Below are 17,044 nucleotides of genomic sequence, written 5' to 3' on the forward strand. Positions count from 1 at the left end.
TAAGAGAGCCATACTCAATCAGGCTACTTCTCTTCATTTGGGAAACACAATATTAAGAAAACTATACGGGGCATGTATTTGTACACACACACACACACACACACACGTGTGCAGAATGGAATATTACTCAGCCATCAAAAAGAACGAAATCAGGGGCACCTGGGTGGCTCAGTCGTTAAGCGTCTGCCTTCAGCTCAGGTCATGATCCCAGCGTCCTGGGATCGAGCCCCGCATCGGGCTCCCTACTCGGCGGGAAGCCTGCTTCTCCCTCTCCCGCTCCCCCTGCTTGTGTTCCCTCTCTCATTGTGTCTCTCTCTGTCAAATAAATAAATAAATTCTTTAAAAGAAAAAAAGAAGGAAATCTTGCCATATGCAGTGACATGGATGGAGCTAGAATGTATTATGCTATAAGTGAAGTAAATCAGTCAGAGAAAAACAAATACCATATGATTTCACTCATATGTGGAATTGAAGAAACAAGACAGATGAACATATGGGAAGGGGGAAAAAGAAAGAGGGAAACAAAGTATAAGAGACTCTTAACAATAGAGAATGAACTGAGGGTTGATGGAGGGAAGTGGGTGGGGGATGGGCATGAAAGAGGGCACTTGTTATGATGAGCACTGGGTATTGTATATAAGTGATGAATCACTAAATTCTACTCCTGAAACCAATATAAGACTGCATGTTAACTAACTAGAATTTAAATAAAAATTTAAAAAAACCTATATTTTATTTTATTTTTGGGGTGGGGGAAGGGCAGAGGGAGAGGGGGAATCTTAAGCAGGCTCCACCCCCAGCAGGGAGCCTGACCCGGGGCTCCATCTCACAACCCTGAGATCATGACCTGAGCTGAAATCAAGAGTCGGATGCTTAACCAACTGAGTCACCCAGGCGCCCCCAAAACCGTGTTTTAGAAAGTAGGTCCAAAGCTTATTCCAGTGCATTTGACTGTATTTTTCACCAAAATAGCTGCACAAAGAGGAAGACATTATAAGCCTTACTAGGAAAATATTTTCTCCAAGTCTAATGCTTATTTCAGAAATTAAAAAAAAAATATTGTCCTAAATGACTATCACTTTTCTTACATAATCATACCTTTACATTTTAATCTATACTTATAAAAAACAGAAGAAAAACACTGAAGATTCTGAGTGAGGAAAGGAAGCGATACCATGCCATTAGGTTTCTGGAAGACTTTGGCTCTGCAGTAAAAATACCAGTCATTGTAGCTATTCACGGATCTATACCCCTCACCTTTTTATTCAGAGTTTTGGAGATGAAGTAGCAGAGGAACATGTACAATGGACAAAGCAAAAGAACAATTAAGTGTCTCTTATGCTGTATGATACTTCGCTCCACAAATGCAGTCTTAGGGTATGTAAAAGAAAGATGGTAGCTGCCACTGGGGCATTTCTTATTAGCAGCTCAAAATTGAAAATGCCTCCGTTTGGCAGGTGTACTTTTCTTAGACAGAAGCAACCTAGCAGGCTTTTTGCATATGCGGTGCTAACCGTGCACTCCTTCCAAGACTTCAGAGACAACGTAAGGATTCTCACATGGGCAGCGCACAACAGTGTACCCATTATACATCATGTGGATGCCAAAGGCACCTTGCTCTAGAGTCAGGATGTAATATCCCCGTTACCAGCTCTTCCTATACGGAGGCACCAGTAAACGACTCTGGTGTGTCGTTATTGACTAAAAGCTTATTTGAGATGGTCGGAATCGCTTAAGAAAGAGTTGCACGGAGAGGAATGGGGAAACACTCAGAACCTATGGACAAAAGAATTTCAGAAAAGACAAAGAAAAAAAGAAGAGAATATCAACAAAAACATGAGAAGACAAGAACGGGACAGAAAAGAAAAAAAGAACTCATGAAAAGGGGATACACAGAGACAAAGGGATATAAATGGAATATGAATTTTGTTTAAAGGTTGGATGTACAGATGTAAGTTGTGAATAAACTCAATACTCAGCTTGCAATAGAATTTCAAAAAGAAAGAAAAAGAGGAAAATATATATCTTTTTACTTCTTTGCTACAGTTTATTAGAGTGGTTTGAGTAGTTTTGTTTACGCCAGAGCTGGCTGTAAAGCACAAGAATGATTCTTTGATGTGGCATACACGCATTCATTAATTGATCCCCTACTATATACTATGTACTCTCCAAGGCGATCAGATGTCATTCCTGCCCCCAAGGTCCCAGGTGGACATGACACATCACAAAACAATGGGACAAGTGCTTCAAAAGAGGTAAGTGCTAACTGCCTGAGGGAATCAAAGAAGGCTTCACCAATGGGCTGCCATTTGTGCAGGGCCTTGAAACTAATAATTCATCAGTTTTTCAATATGCCCTTTGAGACTGTGGGAATATATTCATTGCTATGTTACAGTGGAAAAAAAAACAGAAGTAAAGAGAAGTTAGAAGCTTTAAGGTTTATAAAAGTCAGGGTTGGGAATAAAAAGCATTGAGACTTACACTTTTTAAATTTATAATGCTGGCCAGTAGAACATGTTCAAATTACCACTATACTTTCTTTTAAATTTTAGAATATCAGTAAGGTAATATAGCACTCTCTAATCTTCCCAAGCTAAAACTAATCAGAAACAGATTATTTCTCTTCAATATCTTGACTTAGAGAACAGTTGACATGTTCCCAAAATTTCAACATGTGATTTTAGATAATCATTTAGGTGCATTTTCTCTGCTAACTTTTTTTTCCAGAAATAATAGAAACAACTTGAATCTAAAATGTAGTGTCTAATACCACTTCCACATAGAATTAATTTCATTCTCAGGGTGCCTGGGTGGCTCAGTTGGTTAAGCATCTGCCTTCGGCTCAGGTCATGGTCCTGGGGTCCTGGGATCAAGCCCCGCATGGGGCTCCCTGCTCAGTGGGGAGCCTGTGTCTCCCTCTCCCTCTGCCTGTTTGTGTTCTCTCTCTCTCTCTGTGCCAAATAAATAAAATCTTAAAAAAAAAAAAAAAGACTCATGATAGCAAGAAAAGAGAAGGTGAAGTACAGGAAGAAAAATACAGGAAGGTAAAAATACAGGAAGAAACAAGACAGGCCAGAGACCCAGTGCCAGGGACCAGAGGATGCGCTGGGGGACAAGAGGAAGCTGGGAAGGAAAGTCATTACAGCCCTGCTGGACAGACTCAATCCACGGGACGGGCTTCTGGCCTTTTGTCTCTGCAGGCCCCACTGGTTCATTCCCAGGACACCTCCTGCCCCAACCTGGAATGCACTCTCTCTCTTAAACCACGAGTCTTTCCAAAACCTTAGTCTAAAGCTCCCATTCCTTTCTTGTTCCTTTGCCTGGTGTTCCCTCAGATTTAAGGATGGTGTGTCCTCATTTACAGCTGTTCAAGTACGTTAGTGGGTTTTTTTGAGTGTGTACATTATGAAACTTTAAATTGACAATGAACCAGAGTCCTCCATTTCTTCTTTCTCCTCAAAGTGCTTAATAATGTGCTTTCCAAACAACAGAAAGCACTGTGATCTAGCAAGGGTTCAAAGTGATTAAGTATTCTCTGCCCATAGAATACCCCACAGCCCGAGAACCCTTGAGCCTCCAGAAGGGACACAGCTCTGTCAACACCTTGATTTTAACCCAGTGAAACTCAATTTAGACTTCTGATATTGAGAACTATAAGATAATAAATACGTGTAGTTTTAAGCTGCTAAGTTTGTGATAATTTGTTAGAGCAGTAATAGGAAACCAACACAGATTCTAGGCCATAAAAGTAACATCTAGCTGGTTCTAAGAAGCAAGTACAAAGATAGATTTTTGCAGGAAGATTTCTTGGAAGGAGTGAAGGGTCTGGTTGGCAGGTAAATATGAACATGAATGATGGCCTAATGTGTTCTCTTTGGTGGCTGCTCTCTAGCATGTTAGGGATCTGAGGGTCTGTTATGGCTTCTAGGAATTCACAATTTAGGCGGAGTCAGAAGCGAGGTCACTAACTCAACTTCCTTACTCTCACCATGATCATCGTTTCTGCCATTGGATCAAGAAGTACAGCGCTGGAAGTAGCAAATAACCTTTTCTGCATGAAGTTATAGATACAAAACAAAATAAATATTTAAATAAAAGAGAATCTCTGGAGTTGAGGAGCTCAAAGTGTCCTTTCAAATGTCTCTCGATAACTAATGACTTCACAGCAGTGGAAGATGATCATAATTAATGATGATGACAGTAATAAAACTGGTAATATGCAGCACAAAGTACCTTATACTTACACGAGCTCTTTCATCTTTAAGAATTCTAAAAGGCTTTGCAACCTGACTTCTAGGACATATCAATTTGAAATTATATCTGACTTACATCTGCTTACACCTGAAATTCAGTTTTGCCTGGATTGAGATGTAGTAATCATCTGCCAGCTACTGTAAACTCGTTGGTATTAGCCCTTTAAATCCATAGGGAGCCTCGAAGGCAGGGGATGCTTATCTAGGGTGGGAGACACTTCAGTCTGGCTCTGAGGCTCTTGGATACAAACGCTTGATTTGTGATTCTGTGAATTCTTTTTTTTTTTTTAAGATTTTATTTATTTATTTGACAGAGAGAGAATGAGAGAGAAAGCACATGAGAGGGGGGAGGGTCAGAGGGAGAAGCAGACTCCCTGCCGAGCAGGGAGCCTGATGTGGGACTCGATCCAGGGACTCCAAGATCATGACCTGAGCCGAAAGCAGTCGCTTAACCAACTGAGCCACCCAGGCGCCCTAGAATTCTGTGAATTCTTAACCCACTGTTTCAAAATATGCTTCTGAGACTTATCTCCTGGAATTCAAACTTGCCTGGCTTTGTGACTAGCTCCCTGTTCATGCTCTTCTCGCCTGCCACCTGCCGTGCTCTCTTTCGGGCAGCTCATCTCAGGGTTTTAACTCTGACTTTTGCACAGCTAGCCCTAAACCTGACCTCTTTGCTTTCCACCAGGCCTCTGGCTCCAGCTTCTGCTTGATATGGCCATGGGGGTGTCCCCAGGGCAGCATGAATGTAACAGATCTCCTCAACACCTCCCCCTGCACACTCAGTCCTCTGGCTATGTCTCTGATGTGGGTTCTGGCATCATGATCTCCCCCCTGCCTTCACTGCTCAGCCTCTATGCCAGGGAGCCACCCTCAGTTCCTGTCTGTTGTCCACATGTCACCGTTCAATCCATACTTAGCCCTGTGGTCACCATCTCTGCAATGTCCTGGCGTCTGTCACTGCTTTTCTCACCTCTGTCCCAGTAGCTTCCTAGCTGCTCCCCCTCATCTGTCTGAGCACTACCATTGGACAGGCACCTTATCTCATCCGTCTTCATATTTCTCATAGTGCTGCTAGGACTCACCTCCACGGTAGGAATTCAATAAACATTCTTCTTGAATTAAATCTCTAAGACCTCAATCCTATAAGGATATTTTATTTTGTATATACTGATACATTTTGGAGACGCTAAAGGTAAACAAGAGTTGTATTTTAAATGTACATGATGAGCATACTATTTTTAAAGAATTCCTGATAAATCCTAAAATTAGGGAATTGTTTAGTACCTAGAATCCTATCTATTTCTAAGTTTAGAGATTCTCACACCTTTCTTTTAGAGATTCTTCACTCCTCTTTTCATGAAGCAGTGCACATCTGACTTACCCAGGGAACTAGCAAATTTATCACGTAGTATGGAAGGGACAAACAGGATTTTGCTACTAAGGACAGTGCCTATACCGAACAGCAGCTGAATGGAACTAGGTATCTACCAGCAGGCCAACCACACTAAGTGTAATTGTCTAGGAGGTAGAGCAGAGCTACTGAGTTAGACCATCAGCTGTGGATATCAGCTTGGAGGTTTTTGACCGAAGCAGTCAAATGAGCGCTCAACTTTGCTAACAGATGTGACAGTGAGTGAAGAAACCAGTCTGCCACGAGCCAAGGGCATGGGGAATGAGGCAACAGGATGCCTCTAGGCTAACATAAAGATAGATAGGAGCCCAAAGTAGATGTACACAGACTAAATTTTGGTAGACCTGGAGTATTTGGTGTCCGCCAGTGAACAAAGTACTGGGGGAAAAAAATCAAACTTGATAAGGAACAATTAACCTTATTGGGAGGATAAAGCAGAATAGGGCGGAGGAATGAAATCATAGATAGTGATATCTATGAAATCTCCATGAATAAAGATTTTTGAATTATAGTTATTTTAGAAGATAAATACGGCTTGAAAGAACAGGAAGAACAGTGTCAATTTGTTTAAAAAATAAACAAAAAACAAATGGGGATTTCTAAAATTCCAGAATCTAGATCTTACTGGCTAGATGAAAATAAGGACGGAACAGGTGATCGCATCAGTGATGGATGGGCCTCGCATAAGTAATTCTATACTTTGAGTGAGCTGTACCAGCAGAATTCAAGTACTAATTGTTCTTCCTAAGACAAGGAACTGCAGAGGCTAAAGAGAATTTCTGAGATTTTGGAATTTCTTTTGTAGATGTCAAGAGATCAACAATGTAATTATAAATGGGGGTAGTCATTAGCTGGGCAGCTTTTTTAGAAAAAAAAAGTACAGATTTTATAGGAATTCCTTATTGGTGCAGAGAATAAATCCATCTATGTAAGGATATGAGAGAGTTTTCAGGACAAATACAAAAAATATTTTTAAATAAGAGAAAGTATACGGTCATGTATATTCATATAGATTTTATGCATCTTAATTACATTGCTCTAATTAGGATCTAAGCATGAGAACTTTCAAGGAAAAATAGGGTGTTGGGGGCATTATAAGTAAGTACACAATTACTATTTCATTAGATATGAAATGCTCTTGAGTGGGGTAGCAACTAAGGAAAGAACACAGGCTTTAAGAGGAATGTTATATGCCCCTGGGGGTTCTGTACGGGATCCTATGAAGTATGGAAAACATACAGTGGAATATTTGAGAATCAACCGAAGAGACTGAAACTTAAAGCTCCTTTGGTTAAGTCCAAGGAAGGAAAAGGGCAGGAAAGGTCAATGTGATTAAGGAAGGATATAAAGATTAGTATGAGGAGCCTAAGAGGGAGGCTTAAAATATATCAACAGTGATTTAGAGATATAAACTATTTATAAAGTACAAGTAGTAAGAAGTTCAGAGAAAGCGTTATGATGGGACATGACTGCTAGCATCCCACTCCACTGTAATAGTTGCAGAAGCAGAGAATGCTAGGACATGAAAATTGGAAGGGATCCTACAGAACAGTCTTTCCTTTTACAGGTCCAGGGACGCAGAAAGGGACTCGCCCTTAATTTGCTCTCTGCATCTTCTTACCCTGGCTCCCGCCAGTCAAAACAAGGAACAAAGAAAAGGAGGAGTGCAGGGGCAGGATTAGAGCTTTGGAGGTCAGCGGATCAGGACAGGGAAAGATCAGCTGGCGCTAACAGCAGTGGACAAAATGAAGGGCTGGAGTTGGGAGGGTCTAATCTCCTGCTCTGGGAGGGGAAGGGTGAGAAGCGGACAGTTTCAAGACCCCCAGTACCCAGAGATGGGGCTGGGGGAGGCACCACATCCTCTGGTGAGAGATCAAATTCCTGAGGTCTGGAAAGTGTTACGTAGCATTATTCTAAACAGGGCTATGAGATAGAGCAAGCAATTACGGGCCATTTAACTTAACATCATTTACAGAAAAATATTAGGAAAAGTTTGCAGAGGGGACAACTCGACAAGCATATGGTAATTTGATTAGAAACAGGCCACATGTTTTTACTGAAGGAAGGTGTTGTTTTAACTAGCTTGTTGGACTTCTTTGAAGTTATTGCTTTCTCAAATCTGGATTTTAACTCATGATTTTTCTAATATCTGTAAAGAATGGGAATGAACATAAAGTATCTAAGTAAATAGAACAAAAAACAATCACAATCGAGGACACTAGAAATACAATGGTAAGCAAAATGAATGTTAAGACAAATAATATAGCAAGGAAAAACTTGAATTCACATCTTCTAGTAGTGTTTTAAGTCAAGATATTTCTCATGAAAGATATGTGATTTGAATTCCGGTCTGTGAATATATCTCCTATGCCATTTCCTAAAATGCTCTGCAGAAAAAAATGATTTTTGTTAGTTTCACACACACACATACACACACACAAAAAACTTAGCTTTTTTTTTTTTTCCCTTAAGTGGACTGACCTTTTGGTGTGGTTAAAAATTTGTCACATTAGGATGAATTTCTCATTAATCCAACCTTTGCACATTTTGCAAGTGCAAAATTCTCAAACAAAATGAAGACATCTTCATGGTTATTTTAAATTAAGTAATAAATCAATATAAATTTTCTCCTATTTGCATATTTTCATATCACTGAATAACTACTGAATCTTCAGAAGGAGAATCAGAAAGAATGAAAATCAGGTTAAAGAAAGAATAAAAATATCAAAGTACTTATTAATGTTTGCCTGAAGCCTTTATTATACCTTCTTATCTATTTTTTACTGATTAATCTGTACAATTCACGATGTGTCATTCTACTTTCAAAAGGTACTAGATTTAAGTAACTGATGCACACCTCTGTCTGTACAGTCTCCACGAGGGGAGGGGGGATGTGTCTGTTTTGTTCATACTGTATTCCCGGGGTCTCAAAGTGTGTGGTAAATATTTGGTGAATGAATGAATGAATAAATAACAATGACAGCATCAATACTGGGTATTTCACTGTGTGCCATATACTGTTTTAATAAGCGTTTTGTATAATTGACTGTTAATTCTTCAACACTTCTATAAACTTCTTGCCCTTCTGTTAATCCCATTTTTAAAGACAAGGAAACAGAGGCACTGAGAAGTTGAGTAACTTGCCTAAGGTCACGCAGCTACTCATTGACTGTTCTTGAACTCAGGCAGTCTGACCCTGGGGCCTGCATGTAAGCACTACACCACTACTTCTTCTCTGCGATTGCAATGCGTCTGTGTATAAACGGCTGCATATATAGGAAATTACATACAAGATGGGAGTTTTAAGAGGCATGGAACTCAAGTGTTAATGTCGCCATCACCAAATACTGGAATTCAGGGGGCAATGGGAGATTTAAAGTCTAATTTCCTGGATCAAGATCTTCACAGAAGCAAAACTCCTAAACATTTAAAGGAGACACAGAGATTTATAGGCAAAGAACCAAAAGAATGTGACTCCATTCAGCTCTAACTGGATGCTAAAGTCCTTAGCTCAGAACAAAAACTTTCAAGACTTTCCATGTTGGTAACAGAAGCAAGATTTAAGGTTTTGTGGTGGCTAAATCAATGAGGACAAAAATTACTGGTGTGTGTGGAAATATGTTCTCTATGGACTCATTGGTGGCCTCTTTTGGGTTAGTGCTGCCCTATGCTGGGTAAAGAGCCTTTTTAAAAACTAGCCTGGGGGCGCCTGGGTGGCTCAGTCGTTAAGCATCTGCCTTCGGCTCAGGTCATGGTCCCAGGGTCCTGGGTTCGAGCCCCGCATCGGGCTCCCTGCTCCACGGGAAGCCTGCTTCTCCCTCTCACCCTCCCCCTGCTTGTGTTCCTTCTCTCGCTGTGTCTCTGTCAAAAACAAACAAACAAACAAAAAACTAGCCTGAATCTTACTTAAAACAACAACAACATAAAGGTCTATGTTCCTTTAATTGCATTAGGATATTGATGTTCTGAGACCCGATATATTCTTATTACTTAATGGTATTTTTTTTCCCTTATCAATCATTCTGGAACCATTACACTCTAAGATTTCGTTTATGCCTTTTGGCTTTGAAGTGCCTTATGTGCTGAAAATCTTGGAGGGTACATGATTCAAGCTGATCAGGAGATCAGACTTTTAAAAGAATTCAAGAAAGAAAGAAAAAAGCCTCTGTCACTTGCAAGATAGATTTAAGACACTGAAATGGGAAGGATCTAATTAAGACATGGGAGAATTCCATGTCCATCCTACACTGAGTACTGACAAAACTCAAGAGAAGCTGGGCGCTTTTCAGGACTCATGCTCCATGACTCTAGATGTGTTGGCTGTTAGAACTCCACACCTAAGTGAAAGCTCATTTACAAGTCGGTCTCCAGTTCTGGTCACCTTTCAACTGGGAGAGTACGATCACCCCTAAGGCAATTCAACATAAGTCTGTCAAGCTGGTCCAAGTTTTGGGAAAACTTGTTGTTCTGAGCAATGAGGTTAAAAGTTTAGTCTCACCATACAAGAAAAGCTTGTCCAACAGAATACTAAGTTGAAGTAGGATGAACAAAAATAATGCAGCCTAAAGGCTTAGAAAGATGAAATGCAGTTAGAAATCCCAAATCAAGCCAGGAATTCCAAATCAAAAGGGAATCTGGGGTGAGAGCTCCAGCAGTGAAAAACTAAAGCAAGCATATGCAATAAGATGCTGCGCTTCTGTTCAAACAACATCAGTGTAAACAGAATTGCAGAACAGGTATGATGATGACATTTGCATGAATAAAAGAAATGAGAGGAGGGATGCAGTGTTAGGGCAGGAAAGAGGGGTCGATACAGACTCCAAGAACCGTCTTGTTAGTCTAAGGGTCCTTTTCCTGTTCAGCAAATTCTTTTGTTCTGTGTCCTTATCAATCCCACACCTTGCCTAAGTAAGAAAGACAGACAAGCCATTCTTAATGACTTCCTAGCTTTTGAAACTATTTTGGTGTTGGAGAGAGAAAGAACCATGTTTAAATTGTTACAAGGATTGAGGTTTCTGTTGGCTCAGTAAATTTTCCACTCTGAGATGACAACGTTTGTCAGTGCGGACGGAAACAAATTTGTCCATTTATGTAATCTGTGCCATGTTCCAGAAAAATGACACCCTTGTGGCACCTCTTTGGGGCAGGGGAGCGAAGGCAGGGTGGCTAGGGGGCTCCACAGACAGGCATCCCTGGCTGTGCTGGTATCTTCCTCCCCCAGAGACGGAGCACATCCTCTCCCTCGCACACCCACTTGCCGGTAGCACAGGGAGCCATTGTTCACTGCGTGTCAAAGACCCAGCCACGCCCTGGGCCAGGACAATGCTCGGACTCTACAGCCCTAGTCTCTGAGCACTGCTGATTTCCTTTCCTTTTTATTCCCCCCTGTGTGGAAGAGTCCACAAAATGAATTTTTTCTTTTGTTTAAAACAGGACATTTTAAAGGGTGGTTACTGATGACACACTCACTTTCAGTCTCTCTTCACTGGGGTTTTCCTAGTCTCTGCAGTGTTGTACAACAGATAGGAATTTGGTTCAAAGCACAGATAAAATGGGTTCTATTTTCAGAGCAAATGTATATTTCATTAGGTAACATCTGAACATTTCTCTCTGAAGATGCTGCTTTCTCTTATCTTTAGATATATTTAACATGTTGGGTTTTGTCACACAGTGTGAAAGTAGACCACATGAAAGTGATTAACACCAAACTAGAAATTTTTATAAATTTAGGAAAGGAGGATGTTATATCCTAACAACCTATAGGTCATTTCTTAATACAGAAAACTTTTGTATTCATCCGCTCATCAGTCAATGTTTATGAAGCACCTACTTTTTATAGCCTAAGATATTAAAATAAAAGTCCTTATCATCAAAGAATTTGCAGTTTGGTAAAGAGAAGGTCATGTAAACAATGAGTACAATAAATTATAGGTGTTATAGCATAATTATGTATAGTGTATAACGTAGATACAAATGAAGGAGGAGAAATTTTAGTGGTAGCAGTATATTGACCAGAAAAGGATTCATAGACAGGACAGTATGTGATCGAAATCTTAAAAAATGTACAGGGGGATCCTTTATGGCTTAGGTTTGTGTGAGTGTGTGTGGGTGTCTATGAGTGTGTGTACATGTGTGAGTGCATGTGTGTAAGGAAAGGCAAACCGCCCTCCTGATCTCGAGGTCCTGCAGGTCATGGAGGGCCTTGTAAATCAGACATCCTGTCCTGTAGGTATCAGGGATCAGCTATCAAAGCTAATAATGTGAGGAGACCTGCCTTTGATAGAAGTCTCCATTTCTCAAATCAACTATTTCCTTGGCTTAGGAAAGAAGGACGTTATGTTCTAACGATCTATATGTCATTTCTTAATACAGAAAACTTTTGTATTCATCCACTCATCAGTCAATATTTGTCTTCCTTTATAAAGCAATGGATTATGTGGTGAGGATAACATCTCAAATTCAATTCACTGTATTCTGGTTTGGGAACTGCTTACTGAAGGATGTCAGAGAACCCAGTGGAAAGCTTTGAAAGCTGGCTGTGGATATTCAGTGAGAACATCCTCCCAGCCAGCCAGCCAGCCAAATGTGGCCATGCCCTGGGTGGCCAGGGAGTCCTTACCACTTCGGTTGGTCGGTAGTATTTGAGATCCACAGTCACGTGAACTTTGCCGGTCTCTTTACATCTGCCCACTTCATTTTCATTCTTTCCTTCCCACCTGTAAAGGAGATAAATACTTAATCAGCCTCTAATTGCTTGGGGGCATTTGTCACATTGTAGTCCCTTGGGACGGCTCAGCCTTCTCCCTGCGGGAGTGTATAAGCTCATTAACTACAGGAATACAAGCTGAAGTGTAACCACGTTATCCGGGCAACAGTGACTTTCAAAGCCTTTCCAGATCTGTTTCGAAAGGGCAGGTTTTATTTTCTTTCTTTTTAAGAAAATCATGACGGGTTCTGTTCATGATGAACAGAATAGCCAGAATAAGGAATTAGACAACTTTCAGGGAGTTCAAAGATCTGTACTCCTTTAGACTACTCTTGATAACTATCAATTATTATGAATTAATTAATGTCTTCTGTGTCCCCTTTATTTTTTTTTAATTTTGTAGTTATGTTTTAGGGATATTTATTGTAACTTCAATGCATTCCAGTTTGGAATAAGTTTCATGCCCTAAATTAACCATTCATCTCATCTTTGTATTATATATAAGTTCCCTTGCTCTACCCAGTCAGCAGTAGGCCTCATTAATAAATCTCAGATGATTAAACCTCCAAAAAGTATACAAGTGGTTTATGCCTGCTAAGAGAGTGTGTATTAGCATCTCTGATTCAGCTACAGTGTTCTTTGGACTTAGGTTTTTCTTCCTTAAACATCCACTGTTGGAAAGAGTACCCCCCTCAAGTCTATATGGTGAATTGTGCAGCATATGCTCATAAGCTTCAAGACCAGCTTGCTGGGATTCCATTTTATGTTCTCATTTTTAAAGAAATGAAGGTACTGTTAACCTCTGGATTTCTACAATCTAATATCCAAGCAACAGATGATACACAATTAAAATTATTTTTACAAATGAAACTTTTCAGGAAAGAAAGAAAAGAAATTACAAAGTAATGTTTGACTTCAATGCTTATTTTCAGAACTAGTTTGCTTTATCAGTTGGAGATGAATCCTATGACAACAGGACAATTTTGTGTGTTCCCTGGATCAGAGTCATAGTGGGGATGAAAGGAAAGAACAGAGCATTAAATTAGTTACTTGGCTATGTCATTCACATGTGTTATTGAAGATGAACATTAACTGTTGATCATGGTTATACTTTGGACATAGGTTGGGTATTAGAGATATAAACTACCCTTACAAGCTTTATTCCCCCAAAATCATCTGAATGTTCTATCCTCAGTTTATTCTTTTATAGCAGAGGGATAATATTTCATTGTTGGAAAAAATCAGTTTAGAAGTACACTGAATTGGTCAATGGACTCAAGGCAAACACGAAAACATCCCATAACACACAAAGAATTAATAGTGTACACTGAACAATGGAAAACTGCACAACTGGCATTTTTCTATGACTTTTATATTAATTAGTTGCCTCAAAAAGGTGTGTTTGGTAATTTACTTCTTTGGTTTAATTTCTTACTATTGATTAGACTAATTTGGCAGGATCAGAGCTATGTTTTTGGAAAAATCACCTGGAAATGGTATGTGGATGCTTTAGAGCACACAGACTAAAAATACTGTAAAATTAGAAAACCTAAATGGTGATAAACCCTGTACATCTCTTTTTTAAAAAGATTTATTTATTTTTAGAGAAAGAGAGAGAGAGCAAGAGGGCCCAAGCACGTAAGAGCAGGGGAGGGGTATGGGGAGGGACAGAGGGAGAGTGAGAATCTCCAGCAGACTCCCCGCTGAGCATGGAGACCCACGGGGGTGGGGGTGGGGGGCTCGATCTCACGACTCGATCTCACAACCCTGAGATCATGACCTGAGCCAAAATCAAGAGTCAGACACTCAACCGACTGAGCCACCCAGGCGCCCCATCCTTGTACATCTCTTAAGGAAAAGACCAAATCTTGACAAATATCTACAGTAAGGGAAAATAACTGGTAAAATCATTTTTTTTTTTAAATTACCTATCTAATTCCAAAGTTAATAGTTTAAGTGGAGGCTTCTCTTTGGTTAGGCTTTCAGTAAGTGAAAGGATATTTGTACCTCATAAGCATGTTTGTATTTTTGTTCCTATTTTATACTCACCCAAGAGAAACCAGTTCAGCATATGTCTTCCTGACCGTTATCTCCCACTAAGCCAAAAGGGTTAACAAAATTACTGCTCATAGTGTTGCTGTTTTCCCCCAAGGCAGCTAGGCATGTAACCTATCACGGGTCATGCTGACTCGAGTGCACACATACATATTGGTAACACTGTCCTTCGTATTGATAAATCTGCTCAGATGCCACAAACCTGAGAACTGGAGATGCAAATCTATTTTTAATTGTTTTCTTGAAATCACACAGGAACACACACATATTTAAGTTGCTGAAGGCCTGGGAGAGACATTGCCTGACTGGGGAGGGAGCCCGTGGGGCAGGGACGGAATGAGGCAGAGCCAGCTGTCTCTAGAGCAGGGGCTGACAAACTGTTGCTGTGAAGAGCCAGAAAGTAAATATTGTAGGCTTTACAGATCACACACCGTCTCTGTTACGTATTCCTCCCTTTTCTCCTCTCCCTTGTTTTTTTCCTCCTCTTTATTTTATTTTTTTTAAACTACCCTTTAAAACTGTAAAAACATCCTTACAGGACAGGTAGAAAACAGGCGGGGTTTGGGCCTGTAGGCCAGGGGTTGCTCACCCCTGCTTTAGGGGATGAGTTACTGGTATATCCTCACCCGCAGCTAAAAGAAAACATTTAATTCCCATTTATACCAACCGGTTGCATTGCTGGACCAGCTTGAATTTTCCTGTTTACCACTGATTCCCTTTGACTGCTCTGCAGCCATATGCTAACATCTGGGATCGGTAAAGAGTAGTTGAAATGGGAAAAGACTGATGGAAGGAATCTGCAAGTTAGATTTGAGGTTGATGCCACTTGGGCACCTGTGGGTATGAGCTGCGGGCACACAGGCCTTCTTGGTCTCTGTCTGAATACTGCCTGCTGGGCGGCCATCTTGCAAATGCTGTCTACAGTCCAAACCATCTCTAGGGGCACGGCATTGCCCCTACAATTAATCTAGTTGCATTGAATAATCAGCTGTAATCAGGAAATGGCTCAAAGCAGAACGGAGTTGGCAAAAAACACTTTGCAATTTGCACTAGGTCTGCATGAGGGCAGTAAGCAAAAGTTTCGGCCAAGGGCCAAAAAACTTTCAGTTACAACAATACACAAAACACTTGTATTAACAAGTAAAAGGTAACAGCTAACTTGTCCTAACAAGCAATGTTGTGACTCAAAGCAGAGCTGGGATGTTAAGAAAGGAAGGTGGCTTGACAGGGAGTCAAGGATTCAGCTAATTAACAGGAATTGTTATCCTCCAATTTAGATCAGCAGCTCTCTGAGCAGAAGCCCTGTATAATTCAATTTTTAAAATACATTGTTGGTTCCTAATAAGCATTAAATGGCAATAGAAAGCATTCAAGAATAACAGAATCAAGCACAATAAGGCAAGATGAGGTGCTATTAAAATCTACTCAACTAGGAATTCCTTTAATGAACAATAAAAGCAAAGTCAGCTGTATTAGGCTTAGGAGACAGAGCTAAAGTAAGGGAGGGGACGATGCACTCCTTATAGCAACCTGAATATCACCAAAGCGCTCAGGAATTATTTTTAAAACTACTATTTTATTAGGACACAGATATTGAAATAGGAGGCTGCCACAGGCTACAATTTAGAAAATGACATAAATTCGTCCTAGAAGAATTATTAGGTTCTGGATAAAGGTGGTGGTTTGTACACTTTTGCTCCTTCCCCAGACCCCTTTCAAAAGGGGAATGAACTCACAAGGGCTAAAAGAACAAGAAAGAGACAAGAGGAACCAAATTCTGGAAGGTAGAAAGCCAGATGGATGAGTGTTAAAGGACTTAGCAGAAGCCCTAGAAAACAGACTCCTAAGCCAGCAGTGGGGAAGCTGAGAATGAACCCAATTTACACTTGCAGAAGCCCTCAGATGTCAGGAAGTGAGGGCGGATTACTTACTACTCTCCCTGAGAAGCAGTGTGTTGCCCAGTCCCCTCCCAGATTCCACATCACTTGGCAACTGCCTCGCCCTCCCTGGAGAACAAGGTCCCAGGACTGAAGGTCACTGGGCTTGCAAAGGGTGGGGTCACCATGCTGAAAAGAAGGAAAAATTCAGGGAAGTCTGTGTGCTGAATGGGGAGACTCCCCAGGGCTCTGGCAGTCAGGCATATCTCCTTCCAGGCAGAAGACTTTCCTCTGGGCATCAGAGATTCTCCAACTAAATGGTCCTGTTACGTCTCCCTATTGTGACACAGTCAGCAAGCCCTAACCATGTTCTTAAAAACTCCCAATTAGCCTCTTAGGCTCCCACTTCAAAAAAAAATTATTTTACTTTTTTAATTTGAAGAGTTAACAATTTATTTATTTATTTATCTATTCATTTAGTTTCAGGGGTAGAATTTAGTGATGTTGCAACTCATGTTGCAAATAACACCAGTGCTCATTACATTAAATGCCCTCCTTAATGCCCATCACCCAATTACCCCAACCCCCTCCCACCTCCCCTCTAGCAACCCTCAGTTTGTTTTCTAGTTAAGAGTCTCTTATGGTTTGCCTCCTTCTCTATTTTCATCTTATCTTTTTCTTTCCCTTCTCCTATGATCATCTGTTCTGTTTCTTAAATTCCACATATGAATGAAATCAT

At 40.5% G+C, this 17,044-nt stretch overlaps 1 protein-coding gene across 3 annotated transcripts in view; it reads right to left on the minus strand.

Annotated features, from left to right (window-relative positions):
- GMDS (GDP-mannose 4,6-dehydratase) overlaps window positions 1-17,044 on the minus strand; it is a 656,830-nt gene that overhangs the window by 83,324 nt on the left and 556,462 nt on the right. For all 3 annotated transcript variants that reach the window (XM_035030719.1, XM_035030720.1, XM_035030718.1), the window contains one exon: window positions 12,287-12,383. In XM_035030719.1, the coding sequence (XP_034886610.1) occupies window positions 12,287-12,383 (97 nt within the window). The remainder of the gene's footprint in view (window positions 1-12,286; window positions 12,384-17,044) is intronic.

Source organism: Mirounga leonina, unplaced genomic scaffold (genome assembly GCF_011800145.1).
Source record: "Mirounga leonina isolate KUSES-001 unplaced genomic scaffold, KU_Mleo_1.0 Mir_366, whole genome shotgun sequence".
NCBI classification, from domain to species: domain Eukaryota; kingdom Metazoa; phylum Chordata; class Mammalia; order Carnivora; family Phocidae; genus Mirounga; species Mirounga leonina.